The sequence below is a fragment of the Seriola dumerili genome, unplaced genomic scaffold (genome assembly GCF_002260705.1).
Source record: "Seriola dumerili isolate Sdu_G_001 unplaced genomic scaffold, Sdu_1.0 BDQW01000068.1, whole genome shotgun sequence".
Lineage (NCBI taxonomy): Eukaryota > Metazoa > Chordata > Actinopteri > Carangiformes > Carangidae > Seriola > Seriola dumerili.
Window position 1 is genome coordinate 3,499,503 of NW_019174323.1, and position 24,356 is coordinate 3,523,858.

General features: G+C 40.8%; 1 protein-coding gene across 1 annotated transcript in view; it reads right to left on the reverse strand.

Annotated features, from left to right (window-relative positions):
• The window catches only part of LOC111219698 (ankyrin-3-like), a 131,791-nt gene that overhangs the window by 9,757 nt on the left and 97,678 nt on the right, over window positions 1-24,356 (reverse strand). Inside the window, exons 26-40 of the mRNA XM_022742423.1 lie at window positions 22,314-22,437; window positions 16,597-16,699; window positions 15,350-15,391; window positions 14,629-14,735; window positions 13,293-13,325; window positions 11,921-12,145; window positions 8,770-8,924; window positions 7,866-8,077; window positions 7,295-7,502; window positions 6,860-6,956; window positions 6,543-6,771; window positions 5,594-5,719; window positions 4,501-4,623; window positions 3,912-3,938; window positions 3,221-3,302 (exon numbers count right to left, since the gene is read on the reverse strand). Coding sequence (XP_022598144.1) covers window positions 3,221-3,302; window positions 3,912-3,938; window positions 4,501-4,623; window positions 5,594-5,719; window positions 6,543-6,771; window positions 6,860-6,956; window positions 7,295-7,502; window positions 7,866-8,077; window positions 8,770-8,924; window positions 11,921-12,145; window positions 13,293-13,325; window positions 14,629-14,735; window positions 15,350-15,391; window positions 16,597-16,699; window positions 22,314-22,437 — 1,893 coding nt within the window. The remainder of the gene's footprint in view (window positions 1-3,220; window positions 3,303-3,911; window positions 3,939-4,500; window positions 4,624-5,593; window positions 5,720-6,542; window positions 6,772-6,859; window positions 6,957-7,294; window positions 7,503-7,865; window positions 8,078-8,769; window positions 8,925-11,920; window positions 12,146-13,292; window positions 13,326-14,628; window positions 14,736-15,349; window positions 15,392-16,596; window positions 16,700-22,313; window positions 22,438-24,356) is intronic.

A 24,356-nucleotide genomic window follows, 5' to 3' on the forward strand; every position in this document is an offset into this window, starting at 1 on the left:
TTCCAAAATAGTCTCAGACCCCTGATATGACTCAGCAAGTTTGCTTAGGTCCTTCTCTGAGGGAGACCTGAGCATGCCTGAGACTGGTGGAGGCATTTTGAGTTTGTGCTCTTGTATCGACATAGATGGTTTAAGAACACGTTTTTGTTTTTCCTCCCCTTCACTTTTTGTCGCCTCCTCATACTTACATTTCAACTCTGTCATTTTGGAGAGAGAATTAGCGCCAAAGTCATTTGTTAAAAAGTCTACTACTTTAGCTAACTCTAGGTCTTTGCTTGACATGGATTGGTGCTTGAGAAGGAGCGTGTTTTCATCAAACAGTGGGTAATAGTCTGTGAGGGTACTTCTTTGTGCCTCCTCAATCTCATCTTTGGAAAATTCCTCCCATTCATCCTCTGAGGGTCTCTCTTTACCTGCAATAGCCTTACCTTCACTCATGATATCTTTCTGTAATATTTCACTGACTTTCACTAAATCTTCTTTCACTTTCTCAACAAGAGTAAATGGCTCTTCATCCTCTAACTTGGTCTCTTTGGGAGTGCCAGTATTTGATGTTTGGACAGTTTTGGCTGCTGTCTGTGTGTCTGTCTGTAGGATTGCTGACATTCTGATCAGATCCTCTTTCATGTCTGCTACATCTTTTAGTATTTCCTGGTTGGAGGCTGCTGTTGGGTGGATAATAGGCGGTGTGATAAACGGGGGGGATTTCAATTGGGAATTTATTTTTGATGTGGTAACACAGGAAGACAGAGAGGAAGATGACGAGGATGAGGGACGAGGGGAATCAGGCAGTGCCATTTTGAGAGACCCTGGCCCTGGTTTGACAGGGGTCTCTGGGATGACGTTTACTAATGAGTACACAGGTACAGTCACCGTATTAGATGAAACTGCTGAACTGGGGGAAGCAACTACAGATCTCATGGAACCGTAAGCAGAGCTTGCTGTTGCAGATCTACGTGAGGAGGACTGTGTTTTAAGAGTGCCGTAGCCCGAGACTGAGTATGAGTCTATAGCTTCATTTATGGCTGCACTGACACCAGATGTTGCTGCTTGGGTGGTAGCCTGAATCCTCTCCTGAAGGCTGCTACTCCTCTCAGAGATAAGACGAGAAGAAGGGGAGGATGGCGTGGACGAAGAGGATGGATATTTGACAGGCGATACTGATCCGTTCATCATGGACAGTTCTGAGGAGGCAATGGTTGTCTGCCCAGTTGAAGAGAGAGACGAAAGGGATGTTCTCCCTCCTCGGGATGAGAGTGTTGAATCTACAGAGGTTTTCAAAGAGGACAGGCTGGATATGCTTTTACCAGAAGGAAGGTTAGGTGCCACTGCATCTGTCACAACTGTGGACCCAAGGGCAGTTTTAAAAGGCAGATTAGCATTGTACATGTTGTAAGGTGTCTTTGGCGATGCGGGAGCAGTAATAGGAGCTGATGACCTCTCTGGCACAGGACCATTGGATATTGAGTGAAGTGGGGAAGTCCTTGATGTGTATGCCGAAGCAAGGTTCTTGATGGATGCTGGATCTGTGGCAGGTTTACATGGGCTTCCAGAGGACACAAGGCTGGCAGATGCCTGGACAGGGTATTGACCCTGCTGGACAACGGTTTTAATGGGTGAAGGCATAGTCCTGTAAGACCTGATGGGGGATGAGGACACTATGTCGCTAATTGATTTAACTGGGGATGACAGGGTAGGTACTGGTGGTGGAGCTCCAAGGGTGGCTTTGATAGTTGCAGAGCATGCAGGTGACGGGGAGGAGAGGGGCCAGGTAGATTTCAATGGAGAAGCAGCTGGTGAGCCTGCCGGTGAATCGGTAGAGGCGACGGAACCCCCCACTCCTGGCCTTGTTTGGCCAGGGACGGTAATAGGAGCAGTCGACCATGGTGGGTAAGGTCTGGTTGGAAAGACAGGTTTGTGAGGGTAACCAGCAGGCAGTGTTCTTGCTGCTGTGCTTCGCTCAACTGCTGTTTCTTCAGATGAATTTGTAGAAATAATGGTGAAGAAGGAATGGGAAAAATAATCCAAAGAATGTGGAGTAGTAAAGGTAACATAAAATTATGTTGGGGAAGGGAAAGGAAGAAAAAAAAATGTGAAAGAAAAGAGATCAGAGGAGGAAGAGTTGGTCAGTGACGCAGTCCTGGTATCAAAGAAGGAAAACAGCAGTTTTACGAAGTGCTGAGATAAGATATTTGAATATTGTCTGAAGATGGATGAAAAGAAACAATTGTGTTTCCGTGTGATTCAAGATTGGAAGATGACACAAAGAACAACAACAGCAACAACAATGTAATGAATAAACTGAATGAAGCACATTCAGCAGCAAAGTAAAATTTCAGAGACAATGGCGTAGACTAATAACTGACAACAGAAAAATGGCGAGACAAATGCTCCAGGAGTAACACAAAACAACTTTTCTCTTTGGACTTTAGATGTTCTAAAACATTGTATGGATTCTGGCTCTAATTTCAATCCGCTTTTTAAAGTGCCTTTTATCTGTTTGGTCCAAAAATTACATAATGACAGATTCCCCAAAGACACTATGATACAATAGAGCCATGGGCTGCAGAAGTTTCCATTTTCCGTTTATTACATAACGAACAAAATATGACAAAATGTGTTTCCCATTTTGTCATGCAAGGTCGACAAGAAGTGGTGACAAGCAGAGAGTGAGAAAAAACTGAAAAGACACACCTGAAAGAGCTCAAACTCAAGACCTCCTACCATGCATTTTTGTCCCACAAAAAAAGCTGCTACATCATCACAAAGCCAAAAACAGCTTTAAACTCAGAAGGGACAAATGAAAAACAAATAAAATTTTACTTTGACCTCCTTCCAAAATGCCAATTCACATTGTGTTGGGAAGTCAAAGAAAAATTTTTGATGTTGCTGTATTTGGACATCTACAACTCAGCAGTGGAAACAAACCCAGAAAAAGTACAACTCACAACGTGAGCAAGCACAGCACGAAAACTTAAAAACCACTCATTGACCCATGCAAAAATATGTACCATGTTGTTATCAAGCATGTGGACAGTGCAAGTTATGTAGGATGAGAAATATGCATTTATTACAGTAAGTAAGTCACATCTATCTACATATTGATAACGCATCTTACAGGTTAATTAAAAACTGTTAATACTGTAAACTAACTTATCCACGAAAATTTGCATTGTTATTATTCATCAAAGGGTTTTGTTAGTGAAAATGTCAAACTCACTCAGTGCAGGCTCGGCCAGATAGCTGTAGCGCTTACGTAAGGCTAGGGATGCAAAGGTATGACGTCGCTCTGGCTTTTCAGTCTGCAACAATAGCAAACAACACAAAATCCTATCAGTTCTAGGTCACCCTACAGTGTATAGTGCTGCCAAATGAGCAACATTTGGACCTTATAATGTCAAATTAAAGCAAACCCAATAGTTCGCATTAGTTGGTATTAACATAAGAACAAAGCCCATTTTAAACAGTTGTATAAAATGGCAGCAAATTCTCCTTTAAGGAGTATCACTGCACTGCAATCTTTAGTTAGGTGCTTACAATAGGTGTTGCCAAGCTAAGCACATTAGCTTGAGTTAGTCATGATAAGGCTACAAACTCTACCTTATAAGTACTTATAATCAATTTAAGCTAATGTTAATAAGGTTAAATCTTGACTAAAGAACAATGTAAGTATATCTAAACTCCAAAGCCACTTATATCACATACTGTAGAGCGCAAAGGATAAGGATAAAACAGATATGTTTTCATATCTACAATGTCATGTCATGCAAAACTGAGCAGCTAAAGGTTGCTTTGAACAAGGAAAGCTTTTATTGCCCTTGTAGAAGCGGAAAGAAGGCTATGATGAGCAGAGCAGGGCCACTATAGATCTAGCGCAGAGGACAGCACATGGTGGGGAGGGTGTGGTTTACCTCATCCTCGGCATCTGACTCCATTTCCTGGTTCCCAAGATGCATTGCAGAAACGGAGGGGGGAGTAACATAACATGGAAAGCAGGGGGAAAAGAAACATCAGGGTGTGAAAAAGGAGTGAGTGACAGAAGCTCCAACTGAGAAGAGAAGCCACTTTAGCAAACTCAGCAAATGAAAAAAAAACCAAAAAAAAAACACAGACCAAACAAACAAAAACCAAAAAAAAAAGAAAGAAAAAAGTATAAAGCGCCATCACTCAGCAGCAAAAACAGCAAACTGAAGCCACGAAAAGCCAGCCTGATAATCAAAAAAAGCCTTCAGCACAAAAGCCCTCAGCCAAAAGCATGTCATCCAAATCAAAAGATAGGTAGGAACATAATGAAACAGCCAATGAACAAAGAATCCACTGCATAGATAACCGATATACATAGAGAAAAGCTTTAAACAGATAAAAGACACAGTGGCGGCAGTTTGGCCAAAGTCTTTCTCTGTCTTTCTTCTATCACTGTTATTGGGGCCGAAACTACCCTAACCATGAGTATGGTTATGGAGGTGACAACAGAGAATGGTGAGTTCAACGCTACCTTACCTTTTTCACTGCAGGAAGTGTGATGTTCAGGTTGCACACGGCGGTTTGTGGAAGGCCTTTTATGGTCTTACACTCTTTAAGGAAAGTGAGACGACCGCAGGGCTCCTGGCTCGGGTCTCTCACCTGGAGAGAGAAGATTGCTTCTTTATGTACCTCAGGCCTTTATAAGGCGGTAGTCACTGCTGATTAATTGATCCACTGAAAATAATCAGGAACTATTTTCATAATGTTTTGATGATAGTGTTTTACTTTTATTTTTGCTTCTGCATACTTTATATTAAAAGTAATTTAATGTAATTTAATTTAATTTTTCAGCATTTTTTTGCAGAGATAATGTATATTATAAATTTGTGGACTGCATATTAAATAGGGGTACTACCACTTATGACAATATTATATTCAAGTACAGCGTGGTAGGGAATAGAAGAAGAAGCCGTTGTTAGTGGTGCACCAAGAGGTGACGTAGCATTGACGATGATAGAGTTACATTAAAACCACATTTTAATGCAGTGCTTGGAAATTTGTTGGAAATGTGTTTAAATTATTTGCTATTGTAAGATTAAACTTGCAGGATATAATATGGATAAAAACTTGATTTCAAAAAGATGCCACCAAAAAGCCTATGAGGCCTTGCTAAGACTAAATGTCTGTGATTTTGTTTTGACACATCATCTAATGAAATGTTTTGCTTTGACAAAGTGATCTAGTTCACACACAGGAAGGATAGTTTTCACAATAACAGAGCACCAAATGATGCAAGAGGATTGATTATGGGTAACATGAAGTTAATGGGATCGATCAATAATGAGGTTATGTAGCAGTGCCAAAGGGAACTAGGTCATAGCCTGTGGACTGGGTTTTCATTGTGTTGAAAGCTAGTGTGGGAAGAGTAGGGCAACAAAGGCAAATAGAGCAAAAACAGTCACGACTTTACATAACGTCCAGAATTGTGTCTTGTTCCCTACTCTACTCTGTTATGACGCCTTGGTTATCTTAGTGGGTTTCAGTAAGTTTTCTGCCATGTTGATTTATAAATCCACATCCACATTCCACCCAGAGCAGGATGGTGATGATTGAGTGTATGTTGTAATACCTTGACGCAGAAGGGCAAGCGGTTCTCCTTGAAGGCGTAGAAGTTAAGAACTAACTGCTGACCAGCTTTGGCCAGAGGAGCCAAGTTTCCATAGCAGTCCACATAGATGGGCCTGCCCTCCAGAACCTGAGAGAGCACATAGACAGGGTAAGAACAGCATTCAAAGTCAACAACTAAATGCAAGTTGCAAAATTAGCATTAGCAAGCATTCATGATAGGGGATGGGTGCAGCACATGGCTGTAACGCGGGGTTTGATGTTGTGTGCTAGATAAGAACAAAGGGTTAAAATCTGCTTCTAAACCTCAACAGAATGGAGCCCTGACACTAATATTAAATATTGTAAATAAATAATACAATATTATTGTTAGCTGATAATGAATTGAAAAACGAAATATGAAGCTTTTTACTAGCAAAAATCATTCTATTTATTTTTTCTTTACCACCGCTGAGTTCATAAAATAAATATTAATTTACTTTATACTTTAATTTATCTTTCACTAGCTTTTATATTGCTCAACTTTAGTTTAGTCATTACCCATTTATTCACTATTTATTCACTTATTTAATTACTTAATAAGATAGATGGGTGTGTCATGAACATCCAGAGCAGTAATATTGCTTAAATATAATAGGTTTGAAATGAATGTTTCTGAAAAATGCTAGCAGCTTCCAAAAAGCTCCGGTCAGTGGATGATAAAAGCATGAGAATTGTTCAAACTGTTCTGCAAGTTATCCATGGAAAGAAGTGGTAATGAGTGAAAAAAGTATAAAAAATAAATAGGTTGCATATAAATATTGAGAGAAACATTTTGATATAAAATAATACTGTCATAAGAGGGGGCTTCATTAGCATTAATTTTGCATCATGCTTCAATATCCCTCATCCTTGCATTTTGACAGGAGTAGAATAGATATTAAATAGATAATTAATCACACATAAATATGTACCTCTATGTCCTTGCTCCTGGCCACCTCCTCAAAGTTCTCCTGCTGCTCCAGGGTCTTATCCACCTTGTCGTCCGTCATACAGAAGCACCTCAGTCTGGACTCCACTGGGTCATTCATCTTTGCAAACACCACAAACTTGGCCATGTAGGGCACACAGATCAGCTCCCTGTACAGCTGTGTGGCCAGAGCCACCGTCTCTGGGATCTGGTGGCAGTCTGCCAACCAGAACCTGCACAAGTGATGAATGATAAACATTTCAGACACGAAAGCAAATACAACAGACTCAGTCAGAATCACTTGCTTGTCGTGTGACTCACCTGGCAGAAACATTGGTAGTGAAGGAGACGCAGTCGTTGACGAAGGTGAGAGGAGTTGTGCCTGTGATGTCTTCCCACTGTGCTGGGGACGTACCACCTGGTAGATACAGGTACAGGTAACATCAAACATTCTTATGGTTTTCTTTTAATGTGATCAATTTTTCTATGTCTAATGTACAGGAAACATGGAATGACATATGTATGTGATATGACACTGACATTACTGCTTCATGCAAGATTTGACTAGCTCTACTGAAATAAGGTATATTCCAGAGAATTAGTGCAAAATTAGGGTGAAATATCACCTTTGAAACATCTCTTTGAAAGACGTAAAGACTGGCCAAAATATCCTCACTTTCCAAATATGTCCTCACTCTTAACTCTTTAACACTTCAGCATATCTTCAGAAATGTACTCACACACACACACACACACCTGTAATGCTACAGAGAAGGCGGAGGCAGGGAGTACAGTCTCCTTTGTAGCCGTTGGTAAGGCCCTCCCCTGAGAGGGGCGGGACTGGGATTGTCATGGTGATGGGTTTGTGAAACTTCCGTCTCCTGGGCTCCACGGTAACGATTGGGCTGAAGGTTGCCCGGTTACCAAGGATTTTCTTCACGGTATCATCAGGTACTGGCTGGGCCTGGTAGAGAAGAGGCAACAGTCAATGAGTGATGTGTGTTTATGCCAATTGCTAACACAACTTCTACTGCTACAGTTCATGTTCACTGCTGGTGCTACAGCAAGAACTAAGGATGTTACAAAGGCTAATGCTAATACTACTGCAACTACTGACTACCACTGCCACCAATGCTAATATAATATGACTAATGCTACTACGACTACTAACTTCTACCTCTGCTAATGCTAATGTTAATAATACTACTAACAACTACAGCCAACCTATCTGCTACTAATGCTCATGCTACTATGACTTCTAACTACTACTGTTAACACTACTTATCTAAAAGACCAACTTTCTGACAGTTGGTATATTCCAACTCACCTGCAGTCCAACTTTGATCTTCTTGGTTAACGCCCCCTCAGGAAAAGAGGCCTGTACCAATGGGACGCTCCGGCTGCATAGAGTCCCGCCTTCTGGTCCCATCTGATTGGTTTCCTGTCTGATCCTTGACACTACAGCAAAGTACTGTGGGAAGTCCTTGGTGATGATGCGACAGATCCTCTTCCTCTCCAGCTCCTCAGGACTGTCCAGTTCTTCAGGAGAGGAAAATATATTTATTATCTTAAATGCTACTTAACACAGAAACAAAGTATGGATGGATCTAAATACTGCAATACTACTACTAGATACTACAACAGAAACCAGAAAATTCCAGCTATCCAGTTATCTTTAATTACTTAACTAACTTATTTTACAATGGCATAACATTTAAACCTGCTTTATGAATTGTTATTGGTATTATTATTTATCATAATTGTAGGTTATTGGCCCTAAAAACAACAAAAAAACAGTAAATGCTTGACACTAATGGTTTACTTTGGTATCTATAACATCAGACGCTGAGTAGTCATTTGCTGATATTAATATATGCTTCAAAATGTTGTAGAGGTTACAAAGTGAAGGACTCAAGATCCAACAATGCACTGCCCTCCACCTCTCAGATCTCACCCAATAAGAATGAAAGGCTGAAAGCAATTCAGTACATAGACCGCATGTGTTTTATGCCATCAGAAAATCAAAACTTATGCCATCACAATAATTTGCAAGAGTCTATAATCACACAACAATAGACACATAGCAGCTTTAAAAACACCTTTAAGTCCCAGGATGACAGGTCTTTACATATTTAAGCTTGCCAGTGTGCCACTATAAGACCAAACTTTGACCAAATAATTAAAGAAAAAAAAAAAGAAAAAAAAAAGAGAATCAGAACATGTGGCTTTACCTTCATCCATCCCATTGAGGAGCTGGTTGAGGTCATCAGTCTTACAGTCGTACAGATGCTCCTTCCAGGTTTCTCCGTTGTCGCTGCGCAGCAGGATCAGCTCTCTCTCCTGGCCCCGCATCGAGCCAAAATGAGGGATCTCCACTATCACAGGCCTGGTGAGGTACATGTCACGGAGATATGGTTAGGAACATGTAAACCAAAACAAAACAGTTCTACTTTACCATATATCTGTAGAATCTGATCGGAGTTTAGACAGTTTAGTTATTCCTCAAATCAGTGATTGTGGGAATTTTGTGAAAATCAATAGTTACACCAGAGCTCAACTAATTCAACATTAAATCTGAAACACAAATGATGACAGAAATATCATATAGTAGTTATTTATACATATTCGGGATATTAACAGAAATAACGGTGGCATTAATTCATTAAGTCTTTTCTTAAATTCTACAAATAAGGACAAATATGAATCACGAACATTGAAGGACACATGTCCCAGAAGCGCATTGTACAAGGTATGAATTGTGGTTCTGCTGGTGGCAGTGTTGCTTCATAATGAAATGAAAGCTGTGGCAGTGCTGCAGTTTGATGGGACATTCAGAGTGCATGTCATGGCCTGGCATGACGTGACAAGACAGATGAAATGGGCTGAGGAGTGGGAGGAGAAAGCTGCACAGCCCTTACTTAAACAAGGCATGATAACAACACAAGAGAGGAGGATGAACGTACTCTAGCCTGAGGACCATTGGTTTATAGGGTCACTCAGAGTAGAATAGAACAGAATAAAATACACACTGTGGAGGTATTAGAGGAACTATATTCATTGATCATCCCTTTGGGAAATCTGCTAAAAAAAAAGGCTCAAAAAATGATGTCTCAATATGAGTGAGGGGGTCCTACATAGATACACTATTTACTGTTTTCTGCACCTCAACTGTAAACCTATGTATAACACTATAATGTTTACTATTGGGGAAATAAAAGTAGAATTTATGGCAGAACAGTTGCATTAGATTGCACAGGTATACCTAATAAAGTGCAGTTTCTAATGTTATAGAGAAATAGTGTTAAAGTTTCATAGGTGTTTCAAACAGTTAAAATCTCATAATTTACAGTTTTATGAAGAAAAGCCTAAAGGTAACAGAGAGGAGAACTTTTATTGTGAAAAATAGTCTGAGTATAAACAAGATTGTAAGGTATTAAACCACAATTAGTCCAATATCTATTGAGGCTCAGTTGCAGTTGCCTTGAAGTTTCACAGTGCTGAAATTTTATGGGACATGATGTAAACACCTTTCCGACCTGCCATGAAACCCTGAGGTAACATGGATCAGTATAATGTAACCAAACTCTTTCCACCAATGGAAATTCTTTACACACAAAAAAAATAAAAATAAAAAAAATACTGTGAGATGACATAAAACTGATCTTAAAGGTGAAGTAAAGTAACAGCAGTCATGGGAAGCAGGATGATGCTTGGCTTGAGGAGGAAAAGGCTCATGCCCAACAAGCGCAGTCCAGTCCAGCCAATCAAAACCTTTTACTTTCAGTGACATCAGAAGCCCACTGAAAGCCTCTGAAATAAAAAAAAAAAAATACAATGGTCTCTAAATGAAAGTAACTATAATGGTTTTAAATTGTGTAGTTTTAGGAAGAATTTTACAATCTCAAATGCAAAAACTATATTCTATGTCTCTCCCTGTGATGTTACTGAGGCTAAAACAAATCCACTCTGCTGTGGTGGACCCATCCTCCAGCTAGTAAGCGTACTGACTTACTGTTCTCCTCCCTTAAAAATAATCATCACTATGTCATTGATTTCTTCCCAAAACTACATGGCAGCCATATAATATAAAGCTGTATCCTAACAAATTAAAGTCAACGGAGATGGGTAAAATAATCATATCCATCAGCATGAATCAGCCTCAGTCATGTTGTTTCTTTTGGGGGAGGCGGGAGGTACAGGAGGGAGAGGAGTGGTGGGGGGAGTTGGGGGTGGCTATGTTTGGTTCCTACCCAACAAATCTAGTTCCTCTGGGTCCCAGCTGTAGCACTGGACTAACCAGGCTCTCGCCTTCATTAAGGGCTGGCAGCTTTCTGGGAAGATGTAGTTTACTGTGTCCGCAGAAATAATGAACACACACACACACAAAACACACACTCGCAAAGTCAGTAAAAACACACACACCACTGAGGTCTGGCGTTGTTATCAGTAATGAGACTTCTACTCCTACTACTTCTTTCCAGTGCTCTTAGTGATATCAGCACACTTAACGACATCACTCACAGGTAAACAGAGGCAGGCAACTGAGGAGTCTTGTTTCTGATTGGCTGGCAGGAGTGGGTTTATTTTCAGTAACCGCTCAGTATAACCGGACACCTTTGATGCTGGTGCTTGTTTTCTGTCCTAAATCATTGTGCCACTATTAAACTGTAGGTTTAATAGCAACAGTGAGGCTTGGCTAAAGAACTTAGAACTAGGGTTATTGCTGCATTTCTTTGGATTTACTGATTGTAAATTGAATATGTTTGGGTTTTGAATGATTGACTGACATGACTTTGGGCTCATGGCATTTTTGGTACTATTTTCTGACATTTTACAGACTAAACAATCAACTTAAAACACTTATTTGATAAATAAAACATCTAACTTGCAGTCCTATTATTATTATTATTTATAATGTAAATGTACTCTACTGTAACAGGCTTTTTCTGTCTGTAACCAAGTTCAGAACCATCTTTATTAAACATGTTTGAATCAGTTTCTTCAGTTTTTAAACGCTTCTTGACATGAAGTATCAATGTACAGTATATAACCATGATCACATATTTCCTTTGCCTTTCTTTTGTTTTACAATCTACATTTTGTACACAGTTCACATCAAACACAGCTGGGCAACTTGCTTGAGGGCGAGCACACTGTAACAATTACACTTAAACTGCAAATTAAACTGCAGGTATCACCCCTCAACATGCACATACACACAGTCACCCTTTCATATAGGAACGCAGATGGTTGGAGATGGCGATGGCAAGAAGCAGAAGGAAGGAGATGTCAAGTCATCGAGCTAAAGTGCACTAAAATAAGCAATTAAGCAAACATTACCATCAACATCAGTGAGGTTTAAAAAGAAAAATGAAGTCTTACCCGAGGAACTGAGCTCCTGCCGGACCGACCTCGACCAGTCGGCTGGCCAGGCCTTCTCCTTCCACCATCGGAGGAGGCGACGCCAGTTTGTGCCTCTTGACCAGTCGACAGGTGATCCTGGTGGGCGCCGTGCACTTTCTCGGCGGGATGATGATGCGCATGCCGTTGTGACGACTTCCTCTCATGGAGCCGCCCCTGGCGTCGACCATGAAGCTGACCAGGAACCTGATGGAGAGCGAAGAAGGAAGAAAAAGGGAGAAGAGAAAGAGGAAGGAGACAAGGAGTGATAGGAAACAGAGAGAAACGTGAAGCAAAAGACAGGAAATAAAACAGTGAGAGAAAGAGCAGCATGTGGGGAGAAAATGAGACAACCAGAGAGGGAGATAGGGAAAGATATAGAAGAGGAATGGAATAAGATGTCAAATATACAGTTTTATTAGTTTAACAGCAGTATTGATGGAGAGAGAGGAGCTTTAGTTGGGGTGATCGCTTCCCATGCTGTGATCCTCAAAACACACACAAAAGTAAGTGTGAGCAAAAGAGTAGAGAGAAAAAGAAAGAAAGAAGAGATGTGTGAGGAGTTTTCTGTGTTGGCTGTGGCTGTGGTGGCACAAGTAGAAAAAAAACTTTGCCAAGTAGATGTCAGAGTTTTGCCACATCCATTTCCAAATTCTTAAATTAAACGATTATTCTTCCTTTTTTGACAAAAATGTCAATAAATGCTCTATTATTGTGTGTGGATGCTTTAAGAATCAGACAGCCAAGATGCCAACACAGGAGCCTCCGGTGTATCCTGTGTTTTACCAATATTAGAAGGGAATCTGTGTAGATGTGTGTAATTCATTGTAACTTAAAGAAGGAACTCACAAAACTCACACACACAGATTCACACCATGCAATCTGGTAACTGAGGTGTCATGTTAGTATGCATGTGGCTGCTGAACAAATAGTGCCTGAATTATTCCTTTGAAAAGTTTGATTAAGTCTAGAGCAAAGGCAAAGATTCACACAAACTGACACTTAATGTGACCTGTTGAAATATATATGTATAACTACTGATCCATGAATGTTTGAGTCTGTTTTAACTGTCAAAGAGCAGAACTTGCCGGTGGAAAATGTAAAAACATCCAGATCCAGCTGTAACTGAAGTCCATGTCATTCCAAACACCACTCAACATAAGTTCTTTCAGATCAGTTAGAGACTCGCAAAGATTTCCGAATAAACACAAGTAACGACACAGTTCACGTGTGAGGAGAGCAAACACTGATGTTATGGAGTGAACAGAGAGGAAGGGGGAGGGAGGGGGTGTGATGTCACCAGAAACAAGGTAGAGGTGGTAATAAAGAGGAGCAACCAATCACAGTCAATCACCTGCTGTCGTACTGCGGGAGCGGAGAGGAAAAACTGCAGGATGGACGACAAAGCAACGCAGGAGTGACAGGTCAACAACACAGCTTTGTCATTGAAAACACCACTGAGAAGATGATTACCAAGGAGTCCTTTCATTTTTTGGAATGATGCTAATTTGCTTTGTGGCGGAGAGTTACATGAAGGAATTGATACCACTCTCATATCTGTAAGCGAACTGTGAGGCTAAAACCAGCAGGCGGTTAGCTTAGCTTAGCACCAAGACTGGAATAGTTGTTTTGTACAGATTTAACAAAGGAGATACAACATATTCATTTGTGAGCTAGCAGTTTCCCCTTGTTTCCAGACTTTGTGCTAAGCTAAGTTAACCGACACACGGCTGTGGCTTCATTTTTTCTTCTATTTTATTTGCCCGACAGACACGAGAAGCATCAATCTTCTCATCTAACTCTCTGCCAGGAAGTGAATTAGTATATTTCCCAAAATGTCAAACTTAAGTTCTAAGTTGCAGCTCCTTCATCTCAATAATTAGGTGAATCACTGGTGGGACTGCTGCTGCAAGGCCAAGAATTCACCTGACTTTTATTACCAGGTGAGCACTGGTCAGATTTTTGCATTTGGTTATAGAGAAACTCTCTCTCTAGCAGTGGCCTTGAGCAGTTTCTAAGGATACACAGTGCTGTGCAAAGGTTTTAAGCCCTTGAGAGGTTTCAATTCTTCTCCATGATTGGCCCCAAATTCATTCTACAGGATACAAATGATCTAAAACATACAGCCAGAGTCATAAAGATCTATCTTCAGTGACAAGAATAACAAGGAGAAAACCTACCTGCCAAATAAAACTGTGCACGAGCATACCAAGGAGAACAGGTGCTGTTTTACAGGCAAAGGACGGTCACAGAGTTTTTATCTGTTTGCATTACGTTATCTAATCAATATAACTGTAAAAAGCATCCTCACTTTACTTTTAGTGCCTAAAACTTTTGCACAGTACTGTATGTTTTTATCACTTTACCATATCCTTACATGGTAATTAGGGAAATAGAGGAAGTGTAACTTTTGCTAACAGATAAGCTTTACAGTTTGAAAAGAACAGACAATCAGAGAGGATGAAGAGAAAGCGCTGCAGGTAGGAGCCGTTTTCTCGAGGGGAGACAAAATGAGAGAGAGAGAATTGGGAAGGAAGACAGACAGAGAATATACAAAACAGGTCGGTGGAAACAAAGACAAGCATTTGTCTTGTAACCGCCCTCCCTCCTTCTTTTTCGCTAAAAGCTGAAAACAGAGTTCACATAAACATACTTTGGTTTTTTTCATCCATTCATCCAAAGGTGCTTACCCAGAGTGTATTGGTGAGGAGACTAGGTTGACATTATCCAGTGCATCTGCAGTCCAGCTGTACCTCCTCAGAGACTCGCTGTCAAAGTCCTTAGCCACCGCCAAATGCTGCGAAGGAGAAAACAAAGTCAATACAAAGCAGAAGAAAGTGCATGTAAGTGCATGATGGTTGCTGGGGAATCCCGTGTGTGCACAAGACGAGGGTGGAGAAATGATCCATCAATATGTGAAGAAATCAAACGATGTAAAACACCAAAAAGCTCTTTTAAAGAAGCCATGCGCAGCAGAAAGAGGCACATTTAGAAAACACTATGAAGTCAACCTTCTAAAATGTCCTGCTGGTAGAAACATCACATTCAAAAATAAGAAAAGCTCTCCAGGACACACAAATACTGACACATAAATCTGCTCTAGTAGAAGTTAAAGCTGGTTTTGTGACTGTCATCTTAATGAAATTCAGATCATCAGCGAAAAAAAAAGCAAAACATAAACAGAATAATCACCTTTCAAGAGAAAAATCACGACTTTAAGGAAGGAAAGAAAGAAAGGAACCAACATCACATGCAAAAAAAAAAAAAAAACAACACAAGCCAAAGAAGATATGATGGTATAACTGAACTGAAAAAGAATGTTATACTGTAAATAAGAAGTGACAACAGAAACTGAATGACGTTTTCTCACATGCGCTGACAGAATGAGTGCATGACCACTTGAACATCTACCTTATTGTGTTCTACAATGAACGACCTTTCCTTGCAGAGCATCTGAAGCAGCGTGAGAGGAGACGAGCCGTTATTCAGCAGCTGCTACATTCACAAAGCGTATAACCGCGTTCCTCTTAGGCTTTCTTTCAAATTACTGTGCAGCATGATGTCTCTCACTGGTATAGTGGAGCATGTCCAAACTCCTAACAGCAGTTTTTGTTTAGCCCACTGATACACAGCAATACTTCGACCAAACATTCACTGTCTAATTGCTTTCCAATTGAAAAATGTTCAATATATTTATCCCTCTGAGGCTTTCAATGATCAACCTTAAAGGGGCACGCCACTGATTTTACACATGACGATAACATTGACCTTTACTCATCTGGTAGAAGCTTTTATCCAAAGTGACTTACAAGTGAGGGACTGAAGCTTCAGTGCAGTAGGGGACTTTGAAGTAAGTACTAAGAACAAAACCTATTCAATAAGGTGAAGTGCAAAGATATCAGGTAAAGAAGAAGAACTTTCCAAACGAAGGCAAAGAAAGAAAGGTGCCATTAGTGGTGAAACTTGCGTATCCTATTACCAACAATATTGACATTTTTCGAACACCACCGGCCCTGTCTACACACAGAGTTCATCTTGTCTTGTGCATTTGATGCTGGGCACCTTTCTGTACCTGTTTGGAGGGGATACCAGGTGGTCCGTGTTGAGTGCTAATTTGACATTTTAAGAAACTGAGATATACTTCAGCTGCTGCCTATGCAAGCAACTCTGGCCAATCCTTCATGCTGAATCATGACCTGATATATACTGTACATCCAAAGATTTACTTTTTATTTTGATGCGTATAAAAACAGCACAGTCCACTGATGGGAGACTCGGGATTTATTCTACAATAAGTTTCGTTTTACCCTAAGTGCCATTTTGCTGCCTCCTTAAAGAAAGTGGGCCATCACAGTAATCCCTCCTAGATAGCCGCACTAACCACTAATCTCATTTTCCTCTTTCAGTAAAATGTAACAGGATTGGTTGTCTTTATGTCAGCACCAACTCAGGTGTAAGAGGATTGGCGAATAGCCTGGCTTTTGGCACAGCACCAACACAGCTTGGCACATTTGGAGACAGAACTGTGTCTCTTTTGAAGTTAATGACCTGCGGATTACTCACCGACTGAGAGAGTGAGAGAGAGAAATGCAGACAGAGATAGACAAAAAAAGAGATGTAACCTTTAAACACCTATACAGCCAGTCATGTGTACGTACCATCTCCTTATTGGGGGCCAGCATCTCCTCTATCATCATGCTGTCGCGAGTGAACGAGCTCCGGTTCAGCGTGTTGGACCTATCAGAACTGAAGGAACGCAGGCTTGGTGTGGTTGCCGTAGCAGTCACGGATTACCAAGACAACAGTCACAATGATGGAGAAGGGGAAGTGAGGAGGAGTTGGGAGGGGTGTGGGTGTAAGGGGGGAGGGAGGAGGGTGGTATGAAAGTGAACAGAAAAAACAAACATAAACACATTAAATGCATGCAGCTTCCAGGAACCTGACTGTATGCCACCAGTGACAACAAACAACAACCACAAGGCAAGAAAGAACCTTCTTGAGGAGGGAATTCAAGAAAGAAATTGGTGCGTGAAGACTACTAATATGTCTGAGGCAACAAAAAACATCTTAAGTAACCAGATAAACTCCAGAAATCCAGATGCAAATGCAGTCAGTGCTGTCTGATTTTCCAAATAATACCTCTTGGCTTGTGAACGTAGTGGAAAAAAACATGTTTGGTCATAACAGTCACTACATTGTCTACACCTGTTCTGACAATTACAGCTTTTTAGCCTCTTCAACTTGGCTCTTCACACCAAGCCAGCACACAATGTGAACGCCCTGAAAGCCTGAGTGAGGCAGAGTAGCTTATGAAAGTTAAGTAGATTACTGTATGATGGACAATGGACACAGTGCTGGGACAGGAAGCTTGTGTTGGCCGTCATGATGAAATGATTTGCACATACTCATCTTTTGACCATAAATCCAGATTAAACTGTAGATCCTTCATAAAAGCTGAAGTTTCTGTCCCAGTGAATTTTTTTCCAGTGACTGTTTGTTGCGATGGTTTTCGAGAAAGACTTTTATGGGGCAAATAAAGAGCATTCCTCAGCAATGACATGTGATGAATGTTTGCTTGCAACATCATCCACAATTACGACGACGCTGTTTGCTCTACACAAATAAAACCAATTAGTCTGTGTGCAGAGGAAGTGCTCTGTGGAACAACATGGTACACACACACACACACACACACACACACACACACACACACACACACACACACAGAATGGCCATAGTCCTATCAGCTCCATGACTGGCTGGTCGACCAGAGGAGAACAAGTCCTTTCTCAGTAAGCCCTTTGGTAATTTAGCTCTGGCTCTGTTGCCTGTAGTGTTCTGATATATGATGTAATTCCTTTTGGAAGATCATATTTGGTCTGGGTGTTGAAATATACTGTAATATTTGTTGCTGCCAGTTTGTCTGAAGATAAAGCTGAAAAGATAATAAATACAGGTTTTATTGGACAGTTTAATAACAGCAGTGCTGCTTCTGTGGACTTTGGGGTTGTAATATATACAGATGTACAACCATATTTCAAGAAAAAATAAATATATATGAATGAAAATAAACACAGGCAGCGCAGTCTACATTCAATTTCGTTACATATATTACAGATTGGATAACAGACGTGTCTGTTTTCCCCTGAAAAAGTCTGCTTGCTCTGCTGATCGAGCTCATCGCTCCCCCTAGAGTCCTGGAGGACGTCTGGTGTAGCGATTCTAGCTGCATGTGTTTTCATATTTGTTTCCCTTAATGTTTGTGCTTTCTGTCTTGTACGTGCTGTGTGTTTAGGGGCCACTGCATACATCTGCATAGATACTGTAAAATAGAAAAGGATAGTGGCCAACTACTCATTCATTCCAACTGGCATTAACATGAGCAACGAGCAGTGAATGACTTAGTACCCTACATGCATTTATTTGTGCTTTTCCGCTTCCTTTACAGCCATACTATTCTGGACTCTTTGTTTATAACTTTGTGTGTATGTTGTTACTCTATGTGTACACTGTGAGCTCAGTCAAAGACAAATTTTCGTTGCTTGTTGGCAAAACATAAAATGCCATCCTGCTGTCCAATGAACCTTTTGTTGTTTCTTTTCAAATATAAATATTTCCACGGTTAAATTATACTTTTTGAACATGTAAAAAAAATGTACGTTTTTGTACTAAAAGCATATATCCTTCTCAAGAGTAACAGTTCTTGACGCAAGGCACAGAGAGATTTGATTATTTTGCACTGTCCATTCTTTGTCATAAACTATATGACACTAAACTGATGAAGGCAATAGCATCCCTATTGTCTCCGGATATATCAGTTCAGGTCCCTGGAAGCTCGATGAAGAAATACTCCACACAGAAACCAAAATGATGCAAAGCTCCACCTTTGTGGTGAAACACACAAAGACCTCAGGCATAAATAATACGGTCACCACAGTCAAACACAAAAGCAAACGCAACAGGGTATTCTCTATGAGCGAACAACCCTGCTGAGCTTTTTTTCAACTGAAAGCAAGAAACAGGAGAAAGATCACACAAGTGAACCACAGTACACAACACAGTGTCTGATGTTAACATACAACAGTGTCAAAAAAAACAACCAAAATACTCAAAATCATTAGTTAGTAGTCAAACATACACAGTAAATATGTATTACATTGGACCACAAAGTCATGATATTGATAGGGACTGGGGTCTGGGGGTGTGTAGGAGGGTGTAGGTGGAGGGAAAGGTGTGAGATGGGTGGGGTGGGGGCAGGGGAGGTGTAGGGAGGCCTCTTCATGCCTTCAGCCTTACCTGACTTTGGGACTAACATTAAGAACGGACATGAGGAGAGAATAAAAGATCATGAACAAACAGAGGAGTGGACAGAGAGATGCAGTGAGGAACAAAGCCAGAGCAGAGATGCAGGTTGAGTGATGGCAGATGCTGACCGACTGACTGACTGACTGACTGACTGACTGACTGACTGATTAACTGACCAACTGACTGACTGACCACCTGTCGTCCTGCCTGGCATCCTCACTGCTCGCTCTCTGACTAAAACTTGGAGCATATGTCTAATTTACAACTTATAAACTCCAAATTTTCACTCACATTAACACTCAATTATCTCAATTTTAATGATTTATTACAGAGACGTGAAGAGGGAGGAGCTATTTCAGGTGTTCACGATTCCAGATGTAAAAGTTCATTCTCTGCATAGATAATGTTAGGTAACTGACATTTTTGGAACTACCAAGGCCTGAAGAGGCACAAAACTCTCCTTTATGAATATTGAGTGCAAAAGACTGTATTATCTACATTGTTATGGCAAAAGTATTGACAAACAATTGCCTCTTTACACATCCAGCAGTCGTGTTTCTACTCTCCTGTGCTCTGTTTTACTACACACCTCTTTCTGACTTCTTTGAAGCTGAGGCTCATGGGTATTGTGGTCTTTAGAGCCATTTCCCATACCAAACTGACTTCTCAGTAATGAAGTGAAGTGAATTAATTCCAACTGACGGCTGTAACACAAACCTATAGTATCATCAAATTAAAGGGAAATTTTAAAATGAGATATTTACACATCCATTTTGTAATGTTAAAAGTGAAAATGCTAATGCAAATAATCACTGAGAAAAAAAGAAAAAACATGACATATAGTAAATACTATTTTCTTTCAATTCAGTAATTGTGCCAAAAATAATAATTAGATATAAAAACCTGAAAAGGGATGTTCAGTTTCTGATATTTTATAAATCCATTCCCTTCCTAAATTGACTGAACTGGAAGCAATTTAAACCCATCTCTGCGGAGGACCAGAAATTTGTTACACCAATTCTAAACTTGGTTTAACTGCCCCGCCACACACACATTCCCACATCCCCTCTCACTCAAACAGTGTGTGTTGATCTAACCCACTGCTCAAGGCCATGCAATCGAACATGTTTCTAATTTCCTGTGGCTCAGTGTCCATGTGTGTCACTCCTCAGATATTCAATAACCCCTCCCTCTTCAGCGTGTTGCACAAGTGTCAATATTTTCGTGCGAAGAAAAAGTTCAACAGCGACAGAGAGCGAACTATGACCTCCCACTTGTGAGGGGGAAATGTGTGTTTGTGTGTGTGTGTGTGTGTGTGTGTGTGTGTGTGTGTGTGTGGTCGGGAGACTTCTTCTGGGTAATATCTGGATAGTGAGACTTTACCAGAATGTTTTGAGAAAAAAATGCATATCAAACTGCAAAAAAACTGCTGTTTCGGCCCTGACAGCTCTTTGTGACTGTTTGTGTGGGAAAATGTTTTTTAGATCATGAGCTTTCACAAGACTTCTTGTACTGCTACAGACTAATAGTTCATGTGCCTACAGTGTAACCCTGTCACCCTATTAATCACACCGGATGACATTATCAAGAAATCACTGTGTTTCTTGGAGCTTTGAAAAAGACTCTTCCACATGCCATAAGTCAGTGTATCTCCTAAATTAACTGTAATACCAATCAAAAACAAAGACGACTACAGTGGTAATGTCATATGCTAGCGATTAAAAAAACAAACAAACACCACAATTCACCATTTTTATGCGAAATCCTGCAACTAATTTATCTGTATTTTAAGGTCAAGTCACACCATGAAGTGGCCACACACTTTGTTAAATATTTTGTGTGGTTTGTTGAAGTTTGATGACGTAAGGACGACTCACTATCCAGCTAAAAACATTCTAGTGATAGTATGCCACATTTGCCGTCTTTCTATTTTTTCTGCATTTTGTTATTGGGATTGCACATAACTCATCGAAAGCAGGAAAAAAAAGAGATCTCTGAGCTAGCATGCTTGCCAACTCTCACTAAAGCTTGTTAGCCCAGTTGCTAAGCTATTAGCTATTTAGTCCATATTTCTATTAACATTGATGTTCCCATTTCAATACTTTTTTTTATTATTGCTCTGCATGCTCATCAACTGTGTGATTTTAATCTTATGTTTTTATATTCTGTTTTTAGGATGACTTTGTAACTTATGTCCAGGGACTACAGATGAAAAATATCCTCTTGGCTAACTCTGGTGCATTTACAGCATGCTAATTAAGCCAAGTTTTGGTATTGCTAAATAGCCAGCGTTAGCTTTAACAGCTGTTTACTTACCAGTCTTGCCAAGAGCTTCAGCCATTGTTGTGTTTACAATAAAAGAGGTTGTAATACGCTCTTTGAGAAGTGCTACTGCTTCAGGGCACACTGGATGCTAAAGTGACTCGGTATCGGAAAGTGACAAGACATGCCGAGGAGGCCAGAGCTAGCTCATTAGCATGCCAACTTCAATAGAAGAAAAGAAGTGATAGAAATAAAAGCAAAACAAGAGGTTGTTTTCCATCGCTGGAGACAGCTCTTGGCGAGTACAGGAATGAAGTTTGATTCTGAACTCACAGCATTTCTTCTAGACTGGTAAGTTAACAGCTGTTAATACTAACGCCCACTATGTAGCAATAGCAAAACTTACTAGCTTGCTAGCTTACTAGCTCCTTTAAACAATCCAGTAAATAAATGAATAAAAACTTGATGGTGCTACACAGTTACAACAGCCTTCTCCTCAGCTCTGTCTAAACTGTTTGCTACTGGTCAGCAGCCCAAACTTGCATGTCAAAATTCACCATAGTACTTGAATTTGCTTCAACCCTATGAGCCTTTAGAACGACTAGATTGTTGTTCAAAATTTTACTGTTTTAAAAGCTGTTGTGACTGGGCCTTTACACATCTCAGAGGTCACTGAGAGTCTTCTCATTTTGTGAGTAATGTATGTCATAGCAATTAATATTAACATGCTACATGTACATTAACAAACATATAAATAGTCATTACATTGGCTGTTGACTGAGATGTAACATACAGTGGTGTGTCTTACCTTTGTGACCGTGCACCGACACTGAAGCCCATGTAGCCCTCCTGAGGGAGTGAGTCGTCCCCCAACTCTCGCAGGTCCTGGGGTGCCAAATATTTGTCCGTGTCCCCCGTCATTGCATCGTCACCTGGAGGTTTGAAACACACGAGGCAGAAGAAAGTTTACAAAAAGGGAGAATAAGTTGCATTTCCAGGGTATGTGTCCAAAACTTGCTGGTGAGGAAACTAAGCGTACAGAGAATGAACAAGTAATATTCTCCCCTCCCTCCATAACTACTGTCCAGCTTTGCTTGCGCAGTACATATATCCTGCTTCATCTGAGATCCTCAATATTTAGCCATGACGGACTAGCTTTACCGCCATTTGTGTAAAAATGGGAAATTCTATGAATGGCTCCAGTGAGCATTTCTTGTTTTTGTCGTCAACACGGACCATTACAGAGCAGCTCTTTTAGACAGACAGATCAATTCAGCCTCTGCCCAGAGGCTGTTTTCCAGTTCAGCGTTGGTCCAACAAACACACACAAACAAAAGTCTTGCTGTCACTAAAAGCTTTTTGTCTCAGCCCCCTGGCATGTCAACACTAACCAGTAAAGCTTGCAAACAAAAAATAATGCTGCTGTCAATAACTTGTTATGTCCGGTTAGTTTAGTGACTTAACAGTAATTAAAAGCTTCAAATATACTAGTTATTAGCTAATGTTACTTTTGAGCAGGTTTCACTGACAAAGGACAATATTTCCAGTTAAGGTGAATTAAAACAGTCAGCACCGCAGAGCTCAGTGTCATTTCAGCTAGCAAATCACTCAAGCTATAAAACAAGTGTTTAAAGAGTTGAAACATACGTTAGAGGCCTAGCAGGAACACAGTTAGCAGCATGTTATTCCCCTCTGGTGTACTGTAGATCCTAGCCTACTGATGAACCGGTGACCGCAGAGTTGAGAGAGAGAGAAGTGAGGAGAGGAGGAGCAAGTGCATGCAGGCGGAGAAACCAAGGGAAAGAAAAGGAAGGCATTCCAGCAATCACAAAGCACTGGAGAGGAGGAGACCCCCCCACCCCTCCCCTGTCCCTCACCCCCTGCTGCTACAGCAACCCCCCCTTAAACTTTTCTCTTCTCTCTCTCTCTCTCTCTCTCTCTCTCTCACACACACACACAAACACACACACACACACACACACACACACACACTTTACCGACCCCATCTGGCGACATTCCAGCCCATTCTCCGGGATCCCTGCTCATTTGAGCTCCAACGAAAAAGCAAACCCCTCCTGAGCGGCAAGACCCGCGACTCACCTCCTGCTTTAAAGCACTTCATTCAGCCGGCCGTCCAGTTTGCAGGATTTCACCCTGAACTAACTTTTCTTTGACTTGTAACCTCCCTTCAGCTCTCTGCCGCTCTCTCCTGCATGCACCGTCTATCTCTCTTTCACAGCCCGGCGCTCACACAAACAGATCAGCTTTCTCCCGCCTACCCACCCTGCTCTAGGATTATCCACTCTGTGTGTGTGTGTGTGTGTGTGTGTGTGTGTGTGTGTGTGTGTGTGAGTTTCTGAACAGACACCTAGATCTCACTGCAGGACAGAAATAGTAAGTGGGTGTGTGACTCAGACCAAGTTGTCTAACATCTAAACTCTACCTATGCAGTGTCTATAGTCCTACATACAGAACAGCATTTATCCTCACTGCCCTTCCTAACTTTTATTTCTTGATCTTGCAACTTCATATTTCATGGTTGGTGCACTGGTTTTGTTTATAGACTGTCTTTCTCTTTCTTTTCCTCTTTTTCCTTTCTCCTTGCTCTACCTGTCTGTCTGCTCGTTTGTCTCTCAATCTACTAAATTCTACAAATTCTTTGCATACAAATAACCTCATCCTCCTCCCTCTTGATCTCTGTGTTTTCCACTCACTCCTCCAGCTGCTTCTGTGAGTCAACGCACATGTCAGACAGTGATACTAGAAATTCATAACTCTGCATCCATCTTATAAGGATTTGAAAAAAAAAAAACTCCATCTGAAACAGTATCTGCCTGCTTGTCTTTGTATT